The sequence below is a fragment of the Onychostruthus taczanowskii genome, unplaced genomic scaffold (assembly GCF_017590055.1).
Source record: "Onychostruthus taczanowskii isolate IOZ18803 unplaced genomic scaffold, ASM1759005v1 scaffold46, whole genome shotgun sequence".
NCBI lineage: Eukaryota > Metazoa > Chordata > Aves > Passeriformes > Passeridae > Onychostruthus > Onychostruthus taczanowskii.
Window position 1 is genome coordinate 2,179,367 of NW_024502125.1, and position 19,136 is coordinate 2,198,502.

A 19,136-nucleotide genomic window follows, 5' to 3' on the forward strand; every position below is an offset into this window, starting at 1 on the left:
GAAATTTATACTTCCACACAGCCTTCAAATGCTGCTGTGGAATTCATAAGCTTTTGAAGTATTAATAACAGTAATTTGAATGTGTCTTTTGAAGAATTTCAGGAAATAAAGTTGGAATATACATTGAAAGATAACTGAGTAGTAGCTATAGAGTACTACAGCTAACATTTCCAGTGGTTGCACTAACGGGGGGCTCTGTGTTGTTTATGAGAACTTGTACTTGAATTAAATTATTTATAAATGTCATGGGGGATATAAATTGGATCCCACCTATCTCTTTGGTGGATTGCACAGCTGGTTCCAGGATCCAGGACAGAAAACAACTGGTGAAGTTCATAGTCTTCCGTGTTTGTAGTTACTTATGTGAGCAGCTTAAGGCCTTTAGTTCTGAAATTTAAAATGTCAATTCCAGTCTATTCAGTGATATTATTTAAAGTCTGTAGTTGGGAAAATGTTTTATGCAGCAGCTTTGAATCAGATTTCTAAAATGGAATTATACTGCTAGTACAGAATAATTTATTCACTTGGGTCCCAGTGTGGCCTTGCAGAAAGATGTGTCTAGTATACTTGGAACACTTTCCGAGTAATGCCCTTTTGATTCCAGGGGGACGACTGAGCTATCATCCTTGTAAATATTTTTAGAAAGAGCAAAAGTTTTGTCAGGCTTTGCTATGCTGACTTCTTAAACAAAAAAAACCAAAATCTAGATAAGCATTGGGAACAGAAACACCCAGGGGTGTTTTCTGAAATAGTTTCATACAAACAGCTTTGGCTGGATTGTAAATAGACATTAAAACAGTAATTAAATTAATAAGGTTGAAAAATGCTAATTTGGACTGATAAGACAATTTGTTGCAAGACTGCTGAGGCTTTATGTGACCCGATTTTCTAATTATCTTGACACAGACAATAGAAGGTTTAAAAAGACTGGGCAAGGAACAAAGGATATGGCCAAAACTTCCAGTAACCAGAAAGATGAGTGGGCGAAAAGTTATGTTTACCTCTGTATATAATAAGTCTCTTTTATACCTGTGCATATTAAAGGTCTACAAAAATGAGAGGCATTGAGAAAGGTCAACTGCTTAACACTTCTCAAAGCAAAAAATAGAATATTAAATTAAACTATTGGGAACAAAGTTCAAAATGGAGAAAAAATATTTAGGAGAGATTGGTCAAGAGCGTAGAAGAGTTGGTCCTTGTTGAAATTCCTCTGAGGTGGAAGTAAATGGAGACCAAAAGTGTTTAGGTGTGATACCTTTATGTGCTTTATAAACACATATTAGTGTGTTCATGTGTGTGGCATCACTTTCTTTACCTGGAAGGAGGAGTGAGGAGCCTTCAACCCATTATTCTCACAGCCTCTTTTCAGCTCTCTTGGTACAGGGGTAGAGCACAAACATCTGGGCAAAAGAGAAGTGGAAGAAGGCAGGAAAACAAATTGAAAAGGGGTTGCACAGCTTAAATGGGGCAGTGTGAGAACCTTTTATGAGCTGAAAAACAAAGGGTAAAGACTTTAGACCTTGGGAACCAGAGCGGCACCTCTGAGAGCACACCTGCAAAGAGCTGGTAGGTCCTAATCAGCAGTTTCTCAAAAAAAACGACATGACAAAGCTATGGAAATATACCCTGAACTGCTGGTACTTCACCCTACCAACCACCTCAATCTACTGCTTTTCCTGGAACCATAACAAGGTCCCTTTTCCTAACCACCTCATCAACTTTGCCTGGGACAAGGGGAGGCTTGTGAGGTGCTTGGCTAGGTGGGTTTCATTGGCCTGTCAGCTTTCACCAGGTGCATTTATGCAAATCAGGTTTGCAGAATATTTTACTAGAATATAGTTTCAGCAATCTGGGGTTTGCTGGTGTTTAATGGTGAAGCATCCTATGGAGACTTTATATGTGTACACTAGCACACATGGCTTTAAAGCTTTGGTTAAGATTTATGAATGTACTTTTCTAATGGTCTGATTTGCTTTTGTTCTTAAGGTTGTAGAAAATGTCCTAAAAGTCAACCCTGTGTTGGGTCCTCAAATGTTTCAACCTCTCTTGCCATCAGTATTCAGGGGGATTATAGATGGGGAGGTAAGAGTTTCTTTAACTACTCTCTACTTTTCCTTTGGAAAATGAAAGTACCTTCCATTATCTCAATTTTTTTTTCACATTAATGTTGTATTTTCTCTTGTTTTAAGAGCATGTGATAGACTTTTCACATCTAGTTTGAAAATCTTTATGGGTAACACAGTAGCACAAGGAAAAACAACCTATCCACCACTTGTTTTGTCTTTTAGTGTTTGTTTTAATAAAATAGCACAAATTTTCTTCTGCTGTTCCACTGTTCCTTCACTATTAACATTTTTAAGAGCTATAACATTAGGCCTGATTTAATCCTTAGTCGATGATGGAGTTTTTTGTTGTTTTTTTTTTAAAGACACGTACTATTTCTTTTTAATTGTACTTGGATGAGAGAAAAGCAAACTGAACCAGGAGAAGATCAATTTGGCCTTCTTTTCCTAATTGGCGTATTTAATATGAAGAGCTGAAGGGTGTGAGAATGGTTTGTGTGAGATAGTCTTCAAGATTTTCTGGCTTACATGTCATAACTTCTCCATTTTCTCTCTTTGTATTTAACAAACTTCTCTGTTGGATGAAAATGAGTAAAATCAAGTATGCTTTAACTGTGTTGAACCTTTCAGTTTCTATCAGGAACAAGTGGGTGGAATTCTTCAAGCTTTTTGACTTTTTTGATCAAAACCTTTGCTTTTTTTCTCAGTTGAAGACTTTCAAATATCAATAAGTAGCTCCAGTTTCTGAGTTGAATAAGATTTCCAAATTTAAGCCAAGTAATACTATATAGCAAAGTACTTTTTGTTGTTCAAAGCACAAAGATAGAGAGTGGATTTTTAAAATGTCTTCTGATTTAAGGCTAATAAATTTATTATACCTTATTCACAATGTATTACTCTGGGTTAGAATTTTCAGATAAATATTGGCATTTTGTTTTTCAAATAGGCTATTTTACAAAATATAGTCATATTGTTATATGCTGAATTTAATATGAAAAAAATATACAGCTTCTTTTAAAAGTAATAACCAAAGATAATAAACTAGTGAACTCATTACTGTATCCAGTTAATTTTGAGATACCTGCATATTAGTTTTTGATAAATGTATTATGGCTTCTATCTGAAAAAAGTAACAACTTCAGAAATACTAAGTGTTCTTAATTTTACTGAAATTGTAAGCAGTAACTTGGAACCATAATCAACTTCAAAAGTAATATTTTAACAGTACAATAAACTGTTAGTTCCTTAAGATACAGGTTTTAAAATTTAAAGTTAAAATCACCTTTCAAGTTGTCTTGGCCATTTGGATGAAATTGACTTTGAAATTGCCATAGTTTTCATATTGTAATAACTGAGAACTCTGGTAAAGATTGCTCACTCAGTCTTCTCTTCCTAGATGCTCTTAATATAAATTTAATTTAAAATTTATATATATAAATTTATAATTTAAAATTTAAATATAAATTTATAATTTAAAATTCAGTGAAAGACATAAGGGTTGCATACAAGTATTTTCCAGGTATTGTGTGTGTCCAATATTTTTGTTTTACTTAAACTAAACACCTTTTGTTTTGGTTTATTTTCATTTCAGAGATACCCAGTGGTGATGTCTACTTATCTGGGGATCATGGGTAGAGTTCTACTACAAAATGCAAGGTTTTTTTCATTACTTTTGAGCCAGATGGCATGTGAATTGGGTCAGGAGGTAAGGTTTATTGTCCTTTTTTTTGTCCTTTTGGGTTTTTTGTGTCTTGGTATTTCAGCTGTATTACTTAGGGAAATCTTAATTTCTTTTGCCCTGAATAAATTTTTCCCTCTGTTATCCATGCTTGAATCTTGAAAAGGGGCTCTTCTCCCTCCTTCTCTCCGTTCCCTGAACACTTTGTAGCAACTTTTACATGTTCCCATAATTAGTTAAAACATCCCATTCAAATTTTTATATAGTCCCTAAATTCTCTTCCTGCATCCCACAATTAGCCATGTAAATGGCCTTAGTTCACATGCAATTGTAGGATGAGAATTTCTTTCCCTGTGCCATCTTGATGGGTTTTGCAGCCTGAAGAATGGTCTAATCATTCTCCCCTGAATTTCTAGAGTATCAAATACAGTGTGCTTCAGTTTCACTGGTGAAGTTACTGAGAGTCTTTTGCTATAAGTATTCTATTATGTCTTTCAGTGAAATCTGCTTTTCTGGGGTATAATACAGTTTTCAAACAGATAACAACTAGTCTTTTTAAATTTGTCACTGTGTAGATAGAATAAGTCCATGTGTTTTGTTTCTGTGAGACTGTTAGGGAAAAATGGAGTAATTTGCTGTCCTGAATTAGTTCCCTCTCCATAAATGAAATGCATTTCAAGCATCTAGGTTACAGCTGATGGTATGGAGGGTTCAGGGCCTGGAAGCATTGTCATAGAAAATTTAAAAAGTACCTGTTCCTTATTACTTCTGTCAGGCATACAGCTGTATGGTGTCTTTCCAAGACTAAATAATGTATTCATTTGTTAGAAAAATTAAAATTAGTTATTTTCTAAACACACTTATAGCTTACTTATAACTGAAAAAGAACCTTGTGTTTCCCAATGCAGTTGGACCAAATTCTTGGTAACATGATTGAAATGTGGGTTGATCGGATGGATAACATCACTCAGCCAGAAAGAAGAAAACTTTCTGCTTTGGCATTGCTTTCTCTTCTGCCATCATTGAACAGGTAAGAAAACATACAGTATCTTAAATAAGAATGCTCCAAAGGCCCTTGGAATTGTTTTTAAAGTATTTCACGATTCTGCAGCTGAATATTCCAATACAAATATTTTATTTGCTTGTTTTTCTCCCCCAAGAGAAATTTTAAAAAATAGAACTTCTATGCTACATTATATTAACTTTTTATTTGACTTCATAAGCACTGCAGTAACCTTTCTTCCATTTCATAGGCATTCTCATTTAGTTAAAGTGAGAAACCAGCATTGCAGATTTTATTATTGATTCTCATATCAACTTAGAACTATCTGCTTCTCTCATCTGTGATTAAGTAGTTGCTTTTGTTGACATGTTACTATTTTGGTGTTCCTTCCAGGGAACAATGTTCAGTTTTCTTTCCTGTTGTAGGTGATCTGAACTTCCATTCCAGTTTTCTCCTTTATGACATTAAATGGAATAAAGAGTTGCTGTGGAAGACTGTGTTGTTGCTGTGAAACTGTTTTTCCACTGTCGGTTTTATAGCAAGACAATTTTACTATTATCTGTTCAGTAGCCGTCATCATTGCTGGATATACATAGAAAATGAAAGTTTTAAATGAAAATGCTGAATACACTGACTTCTAGGTTGTCAATACTAGAAGACGTGTAATCCGTTTAGGCGAGACTTCAGTCCGTAGTTACCTTCAGATTATTTTTATCTGTTTGACATTCAGGAAGACAAGGCTGCATGAGTTTACATTTAGTCTGCTGGGTTTCCTGAACAGTTTTGTCTGTTATTGTCTGTTGAGGATTTGGATGTTGCTCCCAAATCATAAAAGCTACGTTAGTATCTGTAGAATATGTAGTGTTTGTCCAAGCTGTAGTCTATGTAGTCACTATCTAAAAAAAAATCAGGGAACACTTATATGTAATTTAGAGGCTTCACTGTTTTTTATATGCACAGAAATTTTTCCTTTTTTTGGTCAAATGGATAGTCAGGATGACCATATAGCTAAAGGTGAACCAAGCAGATGCTTTAAGAGGTTTTTTTCCCCAGTACATGTAACAGGATTATGTTGTTTATAAGTATATTTGAAATGTTTTTAAGGAGGTGTTAGCTAAAATTTGAGGTGCTGAACTACATCTGTCTTCCTGTGAAGTTTCTGTTAAAGAGAGGAAGGAAAAAAGTAAATTCCTTTAGATAACCATGTTATTTTGAACTATGTTCAGCTGCTCCAGATTTCCTGCTGTGAAAGGCAATTATTTCTGGCAGTCCTTAACTTAATAAAACCTTCTGCAAATGACAGTTTTACTTTTCAGTTACCCATATCATTTAAGAAAGCTGCTTCTCAAATAAAAACTCTCTCTTTAGTGGACGTATTCTCATTTAGTGGATGTCAAAGCTATGAAAATTTCACTTATACAATAATACTGCCAAACTTAGCTTTAGACAGAGTGTGTGAAATGGATTCTTTCAATTGATTGTTCCTTTTACTAAAACAATGTGAGCCACTTTGGTTTTGCTGTATCTCGGGGATTATACTACATGTACTTGCTGCATCCTGTATCTGCAAGCTTCTTGTGCAAGTCATTTGCACAGCTGAAGCAAAAAAAAGAAGTTTTGAATGGAATACAGTATTTAAAAAAAAGTTTGGATTTATGTGTTTTCAAGAAAAGCTAAAGTAATTTTTCCTGTTGGAATGCCTCACTAACCAGTTTCCTGATTGGATTTTACTTTGGCTATCCTAAGTTCAGGATTTCTCAACTGCAGAGGCAGAACAGAATTTTGTCCTATGTGAATGGCTGATGGGCTGTCTTGGGAAGGCCAAGGTGAGGGTGAGATTCTTCCCTCAGCTTGCTGCTCTGTGGTGGTCAGGATTGGTACCAGTAGCAAGCTCAGATTTTCAAGGTTCTGCTGAAAGGAAAACAGGCATCTGTGCTGTGTCTAACACTTTCTGAGAATTTTTTTCCTTTTGCCAGTTGCTTTCTCTAGCCTATAGCTAAAGCACTGTTTTATTTTAGAGAGGAAGAGAGGTAGTAGACAAAAATAGTAGGGGGAAAATGAAGCTAACATGCATTGTCATTCTTCCGTCCGAGTTGTTTTATGGATAAAATGTTGGGGAAAGTTTTAAACAGTGACCATTTTTATTCTCTATGTAAACTCTGTAGTACTATTACATTGATTGTAATTGTTTCTCTAGTTAGCGATCAGGTTTATAATCACAAATATGTGGAACTGTGGACTTTCTGCATTTTAGGGGAAAGTAAAAGGTAGGTTCTATCATTATTAATTTAAAACCAGTTGGACACAAATAATTTTGTTTCAAGTACATCACCTTTGATTGACAGTGTCAAGAGTGAAGGACTTTAGAGCAGGTAAGACGAGATTCACTACAGAGCAGTTGTTCACAACTGCTCAACAAAACTCACAACAACAAATCAGTGGCTCTTGGGCTGACTAGTTTGACTAAGCAGGTTATGAAGTGACAAATTGTTAGCCACTCTGATTTTCTCATCTAGGCAGTACCATCCAGAGACAGACGTAATGGCATGCTTTTGGTATCAACAGCAGTGCTGCATTTTAATCATATATGCATGTCCTTCAATCTAGCATCCTGTTTATCTTCCCACAGCTGCACATTGTGTTAGGTTAGAAATTCATATTAAAAAAGAACAATAACTGCTGCTTTCCTGATTAGTGTGTTGCAGCACCTTTTCACGGAACAGTAATTTCCTGGTATTACTTAGGCGTTTGCCCAAATTAAATGCTATATAATTGTCTGCTTATGCTATCCAAGCGCAGTCAGTTAATGTTAGCATGTTTTTTGGTGTTTGACAGATACTTGCATTGGCAATATTTTCTGTATTTTGTATTCTTACTGCCTGTTTATCACTCATCCATGCACGTGCATTTTCATTAATTTATTAAAAAACTATTTAATAAAACAGGTTGAAGACGTCCGCCTTTAAACTGTTGTATATGACAGTGGGGACCAGTAACATTGAGGCCGTAAGGATGCACTTGTAGAGTGAGCGTCTCCATGTTCAGTACATGAGGAAAGTCTGCACAGACACATGGTGGCTCTAACAGGAATGGCTTTTTGAAGAACATGCAAGGACTTGAAGTTTTTTTGGAGGAAAATTGTATTTGAGCTAGAGTGTGAGACATGAAGTGTGACAGCAGCCTGGATGAGTAAATTCACAAATGCTGTGATTTTCCTACTGTTGTATTCAGTCATATTTGTGCTTGTCTGCAACCTTAATGACTTGTTTGTTAGCATACAGCTGCAAGAGTACTCTTCAAGGCTGAGTTGAGTTTTATTAGATGTGCCCTTGGTCCCTGAAGTAGTGCCTAGTGAATATGGTCAGAAGCAGCATTCTACCCCTTTATTTGTTGTGGAAAACGTATGGGCCTCCACCACTATCTAGGGTTCTGCATTTTGAGCTCTTCAGTATCCTTTGTAGTTCCTGAAGCCAAAGTGGCAAAAATAGTACTATGGCCCCTTCTCCTACCCGTATCTATATGTCTGTCTATCTGGAAATAATTAGCTTGCTTACTGCAGTATAATGTCAGTATTACAGTGTTTTGGAATGTCCTTCTTTGGTGATATTGAGAGCTTTTAATGATTTATTTAGCAAAGTAGATATCTTTTTTATTCCTACAGTTGTGTGTATTTTAGTGGAACACAAACAACACTGAAAGATGCTGAACAGTGATAGGAACATTTATTCTCTAATAAGGAAGTGGAAACAGATTTTGGAAGGCTTATAGTGTCAATGACCAGCCATGTTTGGGGTGTTATCTAACTGTACCCACACATAACATTTGACACCTTGTTGAAAGCTAAGCGCTCCTGTTCTGCAGATGAAGGTTATTTCCGCTATGTCTGTCACTCTTGAATGGGAGACTGCTATGTTTACTTTTACTCAAAGTTAGTGCTTTCCAAAACAGGCCACAAAATGTGGTCCTTGAGGATAGGCTCGTTTTTGGTGGAGGTACCTGTGTAGAGTGGTACCATTCTAAAGGAGAGGAGACTTTACTGAGCTTAAAATATTAAGTATTGTAATATCTCTTCATTTTGGTTTCTGGTACATGAGTCGTTTTCATTTTACCCCTTTAAGTGTGTTTCTGTATAGTGGGGAAAGGGTTAAGAGGTTCCCCAGGTTTCTAGTCATTATGTAAATAAATGTCAGCTTTTCCTCATTGTGTCTCAAGTCCTCAATGTCAGCCAGTATGAGTTCTGCCAGTTAGATAATTGGCATTTTGTGAGTGTAAGCACTTACAGTATGCAATTATAAATTTTCATTAGATTATTATAGAGCTTCACCTCTGTCATTTGTTAAAATTACTTACTTAGAAATTTTAATTTTCCTCTCAAAAAGTTGTCTACATGTAGTGTTAGTTAAATGGCAAGAAAGTGCCTAATAAAATATCATGTTCTCCTCAGGATAGTTATGTTCTCATTTATAAAGTCAGAATTTCTTGCATAATTACTTGTACATCCTCCTTTCTTTATAGGGATGATACTCTGAAGCTATTTTATCTTCCCCTCCATTTTTTAATCCCTCTAGTTAAAGGAATGCTTACCCATGCCTCTCATAGACTATTAGCATTTAAAGGATCTCTTAAATTATGATTTTGCAGTTGTCATCAGTGTTTGGCCTTGGATTTATTTAGCTTGCCTGACAAGTAACAGTGCAATTTTAATGATAAGAGTGAAAAAAGTGGCTTTGGTCTTAGTCTGACTATCAGAGTCTGCATAATTCAGAAGGTTACTCAGAGCACTGCCAACTTCTTTAATTGCGTGTCACATTATGGCATTGGCAAAAGGATGCACTCATTAAACTTTCCTTTTCACAGGTCTTTATCAATTTTTCTCTTACACTTGATAGCTAGTGGATTGGTCAGGAGCATATTATCTTTTCCCCTAAGACCCTTAAGCCTTGATTTCAAGGAAAAATGTACCAAGTGATAGCAAGAAATTATGTCACTAATTGCAGCTAAACTGCTGCAAAAAAATAAACAGCAGTCAGAAGGGTTTGGTTGCTGCTGCTATCTTGTTTTTGTTTATGGCCTATATAAAATGTTTCAGAAGTCTATCCTAAAACCGTTCTAATTATGATTTAACCTAAAATTTAAGATATTAATTATATAAAAGCAAAAGATAACAGACAAACTAGCTTCCTTCAAACTCTTTGCAATGTATGGTTTACACGTTTGCAAATTAGATACTGAATATACGTAGTGACTGAAGTATAGCATATTACTAAAAATGTGTAAATATCACAAGATTGTAACAAAAGTAAAAGAAAATCCCAAACCCAAAACATAGATTTACAGCTGTTTTTGCAGCTGTGTTTGTTTGAGCTGTTTTGGTACATCTGCTTATCTCTCTGTGCTATACTCTGTGAAATTTGAGACTGCCAGAGAGTAGCTGAGATTTTTCAGTGGCTTTCTTTAACAGTGCCAGACTATTACGATAAGACACCAGAAGTGATAAACACCACAACCCATGCCACTACATGACCTTCTGCAAATAAGTACTGTCTTCAAAAAAAAATGTTTCATATTCAAACAATTTAATAAGAAAGTGAGTGTTTGAAACAAAACATCAGGTTTTGATATTAAAAAAATGCCCAAGTATAAAGAAAGCATTTAAAAGTATTTTTAAGAAATAGCATTTGTATTTTGTGTGTGGGTATTGTCTGTAGTAGTTGTTATGAACTGTTGAGGTTTTCTTTGTTGAATATTGGGAGCTATCAGTTGTTAATGCCGAGTGTATGCCTGTTCTGTCTCCTAAACTAGCAGGCAGAGTGTGGTTTTGGAGTTGTGTTTAGTTTAGATAAAATTTCTGAGTTGAAATTTGGGAAATTAATTTGAGTTCTTTGGACCTTTTGGTTTGAATTGCATTCATATTGAGTACATTGATGCTTTTATAGTTTGAACAGAATTGCTAAATATTGCAGTGAAAAGTAAAGGCTGAAGCTACAGTGTTATTATCAGTATATCACATCTGCATGTTGCATTCATGGCCAACCTTTTTTATATCACTGTTTTGTTCACAGACCTAGTGGTTGCTCCATAGAAGACTTAGATTTAGAATAAAGAGAAGAAACGAATCTCTCAAAGTGAGCTTTTAGTTTCACAAGAGCTTTCTGTCATATTATTTTACTATAGGCTAAGGTCAAATTAGGTTTATGGAATGGAAACTTATTTTCATATCCTCAATGGGAAAAATAATTTTGTCCTTTTCACGCTGTGGAAGAGAGAAATTTTTGGTAAATGAAGCAGCAAGTCAGGATTCTTACTGAAACATAAATATTAAATACTAGAAGGAATCTGCCATATATGAGACAATCAGAAATGTTCAGGTAAACTAGATAATGAGAAAAACAGAAAAGTGTTTTGGGATCTGGTAAGTTAATAAGGTGTCAGCAGTTCGCCTGCCTACTGGATGTTAATTGAATGTTGATGTCTGTGCTACCTAAGCAGTAGTTTAGTTTCTGAATTGCTTTGTTTTGGGGTCATGTCTAGAGATGATGTGGGCAGAAGGAAGCACGGATTTGAAAAAATAAAGTTGTACAATCGCTTACAATTGGAGAATAAAAGTAGAAGGAAGGAAGCCCTGCAAGAGCAGATGGTTGCTAAATACATGGGAGGGCAATAAATAGTTTCACTCTTTCACTCTTTAAAGCTGAAAAGAATAATTTCAGTTCTAAAACTTGTTTGTCCTCAGTTGTGAGCTTTAACAGAATTTAGTAGTAATTATGAGAATGAAATCCCTTCTCAAAAATTGATTTTAGACCCTGTTTTTGAACTTGGTGCATGTTTTCTGCAAGTAGGATTTGGATGACTAGTTTGTACCACCTAATATTCATTATATTGTCTTTAATGTAACAAGGGTGAAGTTCTTGTATGTTCTTTCAATTACTTTGACCTGTCATTTTATGCACAATTTGACAAATTGCTGTTACTCGGGCTTCATGCTGGTATTTACAAAGAGTCGTAGCTGAAGTAGATGTTAAAAAGCCAATAGCATTAGTAACTTGATCAGTATTAGTATATTAAGATAGAATTCACTTGTGGGTTCAAAAATAATTTTCTCTATTACCATGTGAAACTATATTCAGCTAAAAACCTAGCAGTTCTCTCTCTGCAGATGAAAATTTAAAGTGAATGAAATAGGAAAGCAGCCTAAGCATTTTAGTGTTTCCTGGTTTTTTCATGCAGTTTTCAAAAAGTAATGGATTTTATTGTTTAAGTATGAGCTGCTTTGAGAAATGCTGATCCAAGTTACGCATGTATCCCACCCAGGTTTTTTTATGCTTTTCCCTAAAATTGTATCAGTTATGTGACACATAATTTTGCATCTTGTTTTTAACAGATACTGCTTTCAGATACATAGTATTAATGAAATAATAATTCTAAATTACATTGCAATCAGATCTGCAGGCCTTTGGGTGCAGTATTGGCAAAGTGTAAAGCAGGACTTCTCTAGATTTCCTAGTGCAGAATGGAAGGAGACATGATCTGGATTAAGATTTTTTTTTCCCATGTTTTCAGCATGGGATTCAACTATCAGAAGAGTCCTCAGTGTGGTCAGAACCACACTGGAGCTAGGGTTGAAGCAAAAATTTTGTGAGTATTCATAGGGTACTTTCAGTGCAAGACCATAGAGACATTTAGCCAGTTACTGGTCATCAGCTTTCTTTTATCTGGTCACTGCTCTACTGGTTCCTCTAAATTTTCGTGCTGATATACCATAGAGCTTCATTAATTCCTTCAGTTTTTCAAAATGTGTTGCTTATGACATTTTGCAGAAAGAGTGCTCTATGAACATTTGCCTTTTAAAACTTTTTTTTTTTTTTTTAATTTGAGCTACTTCTTGTAGCTGTAAAGGGTTGTTTCATGCACCATACCTTGGAAGAACAATTTTTTTTTGTTCGGGTTTTTTTACACATATACGTTTCAATATAAAGAGATTATAGGCAGTGAAGTCTAGGTAGAAGATAATTTCCTGTTTGAAATCACTTTCCATTTTTGGGCTGTCTCTGATTTTCCCCTCATCTGACTCTATTGATAATCTTTTTCTGTTACTCTTACTGTTCTGTCCCCCACGTCCAGGATACTTCACCAATCTTCCTGTGGACTATACAGTGTTTTCCGTTTAAGTAAATGACACGACATTTTATTTTACTTGATGTCAACAATTATGTTAAATACTGTGAAAAAATATAAGTGTGAAAATAAATATTCAAATCTGAAGAAGAATTAGTTTTCCTATTGATCTATTGGTCTCAGAAAAAAAGAAACAAATGCAGTTCTAATTCTGGGTTGTAAGTGATACAGACTTTGTCTAAAATGGCCCATGGACCAATTTCATTTACTTATTTCTTATTTTAGACTAGGTATTTGGAAATAAGCTTCTTCAAAAGCATGCCCTTGTCTATTCTGCTTCCCTTTCTCATGTGTGTCCTGTATTTCAGATTGTATTATATAGACAAAGACATTTGGGTTACATTTCACCCCTTACGTGAGCTCACGCTTCCTGTGTGAGATCACTGTAGCTGAAGGGACTTGATTCTCCTGCTGTTACACCTCTTTTTTGGCCCTGGCTACTGATGGGCTTTGTCATCTTTCTTTTGCTGAGCAGAAGGTCTCATTGCAGTAAAATCATGGGGTTTTAGTTGCGCTGCTATTTGTAGGCTTAATCTCCCCTTTCCCCCTTTGATGATGTGACTGAGCTTTGCAAGTATATCCCTGTGATGGATAAAAACTGAAGGTGTAATCTGGTCCTTAAGCAAGAGGGATATTTATAGCCCAAGTAGGCTTTTCTGCACAGGGGACACTGCAGGAAATGAAAGCTGTGCATGAAAGGTGTGGCCCTCAGGACCGGAAACCATCTCATAGTCCTTTGTGGATAAATTTGGTTTTAAAAGGGTGGCCTAAAGTGCTTGGGTCAGGTCAGAAACACAAGTACATAGCAGCTTAGTGCTGCATCACGTGGGTCTCATGTCCTAAGATTTCATGGGTTTCTCTGGGATTGCTGGCAGGTTGTGCCTTGTCAGAGGGCAGGAGACACTGAGCTCTTCCCTCCTGAGAGTGTTTCTTTTCCGTCTCAGCCAGACTACTGGAAGTTGTGTGCATGTGGCAGCAGTTTGACTCTGTAGACAGTGAACAGTGTTAAGTGTTGCTACCAATTTTTAATAAAGCATTTCAGGTTCTGGCTGAAAGATAAGGGAGTTACAGGTAATGCAATAGTGCTGTTACAAGTGGTTGTGCTTTATTCTGAAAGTTAGACCTTAGATAAAACTCTTTTAAGCTCTCCTAGTTAAATCAGTAGGTTTAAAAAAAAAAGGCAAAACAGAAAAAGAACCAAAAAAAAAAAACAAAAAACCCCAAACAACAAAGCCCAGCAGTTACACACTAAGATAGTTCTTGGTTTTCTAGAAACAAATCATTGAGATTTCCTTTCTAACAATACTTCTGAAGCACAGATAAAATGGCTTCCTGTCCCAGGGTTTCCTGTATCCATGGCAACCTGACTTCAGGCACTTCTTTCTTAGTTTCCTGAGCAAACTGTTGCAAACCCTGGGGTAAAAATGTGAGTGGTGTAGTACGCAGCAATACTGCCTTTACAAACGTGTCACCGAGGAATGTAGTTGGTCAGCTTGTAACAGTCTAGTGGACTGCAAACAGCAAAATAACGGAAATAATGAACTTCAGATTTGGGGTAAGGAAATGCTTCTATTTATTTTAAATGTAACTCAGCTTTATAAAAGTAAAATTCAAATTTTAAGTGATCTGCCAATAAAATGTAACTTGTTTACAGATGGCATTTCTACTTGAATGCTTTGGAAACATTTCTTAGTGATCATTAAGTATTTTTATATATAAAAATAATAAAATTAAATAAAAATTTAAGTCTATTAAAAATAATAGAAACTGTTATTTTGGCAGCTTAGATACTTTTATGCTACAGCCAATTAAATATTTTCTGGCTATTTTAGTGGTATTTTTATGTAATTGTCCATTTGCTTAAAAAAATCTTTTGCAGTGAAGTCCAGTTAGTAAGTTGGAGATCTAAACTGCTTCTTTGGCATGAAAGAATAATATATAAAATAACAATTTTGAGAGTAATGCTAATATTTTTAAGACTGTACACAGAGATTCAAATAATTATTAATAATTAAAATATGTAATAAATATATTTGAATTAATAATATTTATGTACTTTTTTTTATCTCTGCTAGTGAAGTCAGAGAGGAGTAAGAAGGCCAAAGACAGGGATATGTGTGTTCTGCAAAGTTCTTCACCCTGCCCAGGAGCATTCCTGTATATATTTAATTGTTTTCTTTTGTTGCTGCTCCCAAAGGAGGCTTTTGGCTGTCCACCTGCTTGTCAGCTCTGCACAGGGAGACAAGTTAGCTGTCGTAATGCAGGGCTTTCGAGCATCCCTTGGAACCTTCCTAAAACAACAATTCTTGTTTACCTCAGTGGGAATAATATATCACATGTCACTCGGAATGATCTAAGAGGCTTTCTGAAGCTTGCTGCACTCTACATGGATAATTCCAGTATTTTGTATGTGCACCCAAAAGCTTTTGTGGAACTCCCCAGACTCTGCTACTTGCATCTAAATAGCAATCACATTAAACGCCTGGATCCAGGAATCTTTGAAGGCCTTTCCAATCTTCATTGTTTATACCTTCAGAATAATCAAATAGCTTTTCTTCCCAGAGGATTGTTTAGTGATCTTCTTTCTGTTAGATATTTAACACTTCAAAGAAATCGTCTCAGTGTCCTTGGAAGTGGGACTTTCTGGGGAATGATAAGTCTCCAAACACTAAACCTAGCAAATAATAAGATTTCACGGATATCAGATGCAGCATTTCATCATCTTGAAAATCTTGCATATTTATTTCTTGAAGGTAACAACTTACCACTTGTGCCATCAAATGCTATTGGAAGGCTCAAAAATCTTGAAAGACTTTCTTTGTCTCACAATCCCATTGGATCAATTCAGCCTTTTGCATTTAAGGGACTTAATAAGCTTAAGTATCTGTCTTTGAAAAATGTCAAGCTAAAATGTGTTGCTGTAAATGGATTTTTTGGATTAAACAACCTTAGCCAGCTAATCTTAAGTTATAATGATTTAGAAAATATAAATTCCAGCACTTTTATCTTACTGAACAATTTAATGTATCTACAGCTAGACAGAAATAAAATAGCCAGTGTTGGCAATGGTACCTTTGAAAAAATGGGGAGGTCACTCAAAGTGCTCAATTTAGCATTTAATAATATCACAGAGTTACAACCTGAAGTGCTCAAGCCCTTAGTATCTTTAACTCATCTGCAGGTACATTCTAATCCTTGGAACTGCAGCTGCAAAATGCTTGCATTACTTAATTGGCTAGCATCATCTTCTGTTTCTGCAAAAATACACTGTCAACATCCTCACAGTATGCGTGGTAGACCTTTGCATTATATGAAATGGGCTTGGTTTTCAAATTGCATTGGCCCCACTGCCAGCCCAGGCTCTGCCCCATCTCTGGGATCTGTCAGGGTGCATCACAGTGCTACCACTCTGCTGATGGCCTGGCATAAAGGGAACAGGCACAACACACTGGAACAGGTTGTCACTGCAGAAGCTAAGTATGTTGCTTTCTGGGAGGGAACTACAGCTACGTTTTCTACCCCATTGCCTTATCAGGAATATGTTGTTGAAGTGCCATCACAGGCAGCTACAGTGGTATCAACATTACCAGTGCAAATACCAGCAGAAATTACAGCTGCTAATAGAAATGTAGAAGAAGAATGGTTGTTTACAACAGATCCTGCTCCTGTATCATTAAAAACAAGCCTAATTTGTACACAACAGGTTGAAAAGCTGAATCAAGCTTTTGATATTTTACTAGCCTTTTTCATTCTGGCTTGTGCTGTTATCCTGTTCTTAACCTGTAAAATTATTCAGTTTAGGCAAAAACTAAAGGTGTTGGAAAACTCAGGGGAAAAGAGTATAGAATATTATGGCTTTTATCAGCCTGGCAGATACAACATAACTGACTCAGTTCAGTCTCTAACTCGGAAATCAGTGGAACATTCAGAACTGGACCAAATAAGGCTGCTCAAGCGAACAGTATCAGAAAGTCAGGCACAGGTCATTTTGTTTGAACATTCATCATTGTAATTTATCTCATTTGATTTGGTGTTAGTAGAGTTATGAAAAGTCAAGAAATCAAGAACTCAATTCTGAAAAAATACCTCCACCGATTAAAATCAACTGCTTAATAGGACTGTGGAAAATGGCACAATTTGGGTTCTGCATCAGCATTTACTTACTGAATGTTTTGAAATTTGTCGATTATTTCATTATATGTCATTTCAATCTAACATGGATAAGCTTATTAACCTCAGTCCCTATTTGTAGTAATCATTCACCTATGCTCAAGTATACATACAGTATAAAATACACTTTAATTTATTTTGCTGTACTTAATGATGTAACTTACTATAGAAATTCCACAGCTATTGTGCAGCAAGCAAAACATCAGTTCTTAGTAGGATCACGAAGCCAAGAAATATTGGGGAGTCGGAAAAGAGTGTTTCATGTGTTTATTGTAATAGAGTTTCTACTCTTCCTCTGTTAAATGAAGCACAAGGAAAAAACACATTTACAGTTAGCATGTTCAAACTCCTGAGTAAAAGAGTAAAAAAAGTAAAGAGAAAAATTTCAAACTATACAAATTCTATTCATACCTGTAGCATATTGTAATATGCAAAGTTGCATGTGCAGTCTGTGTAATGAATATATTAAAGTGACTTTTTTATTAGTGTGTATCTGTATTGTTTTATGAAATACCCCAAATTGGAGTTGAGAAAAGCAGAATTGCTGTTGAAATTTACCAAAGTGTAATGATCAAATTTATTATGTCTAAGGTAATAGGGCTGGTTAATTATTGTCAATAAAAGATCATAATCTGTGTTATCTATGTAGTAATATTTTTAGGGACGTTTTAGCTAGATAAGAGGTACAAATTGAAGAAATACACTACACTGTAAATACATACTGCTAAATTAATGGCTGAAAACATTTATATATGTGGTTTATATTTGGGGGTGTCCGGTCAAGATATGTATTCTTAGTTAAAGCTTCATCTTCAAACTGGGGATATTTTCTTTTATAGTTTGCATATAACTTTTTATTTCTATTTCAGATGTTGGTGTTCTGTTGTTGTCAGGTTATGTCTGATACATTGTAGCTTTATTTTTAGCCTGAATTTCTGGGATTTTTGTTTTTCTGTTACTTTAATAATTCAAACTTTATTCTGGAATTAAATGTCATAAAACTATATGCCAAATAGTCCAATGTTGTAAAATTTTCAACCAACGGGACTTAGATGCTGTTTTTCTTGTACAGGCATGTGCCCTAGAGATTTCAGCCATGTTTATACGTTACACAGCTAGACCATTTTCCTCGAGGAAAAGTGGGGAACAATCTTTTGATAGACTTTCCTCCATGGTGTTGATTTAAATTATGCTGCAGAAGTATGCTGCTGTTCCAGGCTTCGGCCCAGAGTCTGTTGCATTCTGCAGCTGAGCCAGAGCTGCTCTCAGCATTCTTGTTCTCCCCCCTCTCTTTCCTGCTGGTGTAACTGCTGCGTGTATCTGAGCTGTGCAGTTCCCCATCATCCTGTTTGTCCATCTGCAGTTCTTTTCCAGCAGGGAAAAAATCTATTATCTGCTACCAGGACATATTATAAATCTTGACTGCACTGAATGGGTGTGAAAGTGCAAGTATGACTTCATTGTTGTTTGTTATTAGTGTAATGAAATAATACTGTATTTGACTATAATTTTTTGTATCATAGATCAAATACTTCTAGGAAACACACGATTCAGCTTCTTGGACAAAAACTTAAACTGTTCAGTATTGCTTGAGTAGAAATTGTTTTTTAAAATAATTTTCTAACTTAAGATCAGATGTTAAATATAATGGGCAAATGCTTTTAAGAAGGGAAAACACTGGCTGTAATTTATGCACTTTTTTTCCAGAGGCTAATCCACTGCATTCTTTTCCTCTTTAACCCATTTTTGTTACCTTCTGTCTCTCCTACATAATTCGTTGTGATAAATATTTTACAGAGGAGTTTTGGTAGTACACAAAGGTTAAAAACCGAATAAATCTAATTCTCAAAGAAATCTGGCAGGGAGCAGCTCTGTTATTTTAGGCTCTGGTTTCCACAGCTGCTCTTTACAGAAAGGCATGAGAGGTTCTCTCTGTAGGTTCATCTTTTTCACTGACAAGCTGGGAGTTGTTTGCCAGGTCTGCGTCTCACCATCTGTAGTGGTGGAACATGAAAGGAAACTGGTGTCACAGCTGTTTGTGCAGCAG

General features: G+C 35.7%; 2 protein-coding genes across 4 annotated transcripts in view; both read left to right on the top strand.

Annotated features, from left to right (window-relative positions):
* Positions 1-19,136, top strand: part of IPO11 (importin 11) — a 76,142-nt gene that overhangs the window by 43,746 nt on the left and 13,260 nt on the right. For all 3 annotated transcript variants that reach the window (XM_041414670.1, XM_041414669.1, XM_041414671.1), the window contains 3 exons: positions 1,987-2,082; positions 3,655-3,768; positions 4,650-4,771. In XM_041414670.1, coding sequence (XP_041270604.1) covers positions 1,987-2,082; positions 3,655-3,768; positions 4,650-4,771 — 332 coding nt within the window. The remainder of the gene's footprint in view (positions 1-1,986; positions 2,083-3,654; positions 3,769-4,649; positions 4,772-19,136) is intronic.
* LRRC70 (leucine rich repeat containing 70) lies at positions 14,339-17,993 on the top strand. Its single transcript, XM_041414672.1, has 2 exons — positions 14,339-14,474; positions 14,995-17,993. The coding sequence occupies exon 2, from the start codon at positions 15,033-15,035 to the stop codon at positions 16,929-16,931; it is 1,899 nt and encodes a 632-aa protein (XP_041270606.1). The 5' UTR covers positions 14,339-14,474; positions 14,995-15,032; the 3' UTR covers positions 16,932-17,993.

Excerpts from the sequence above, each read along its gene's own strand:
- LRRC70 (XM_041414672.1), top strand. The coding sequence starts at position 15,033 with ATGTGTGTTCTGCAAAGTTCTTCACCCTGCCCAGGAGCATTCCTGTAT.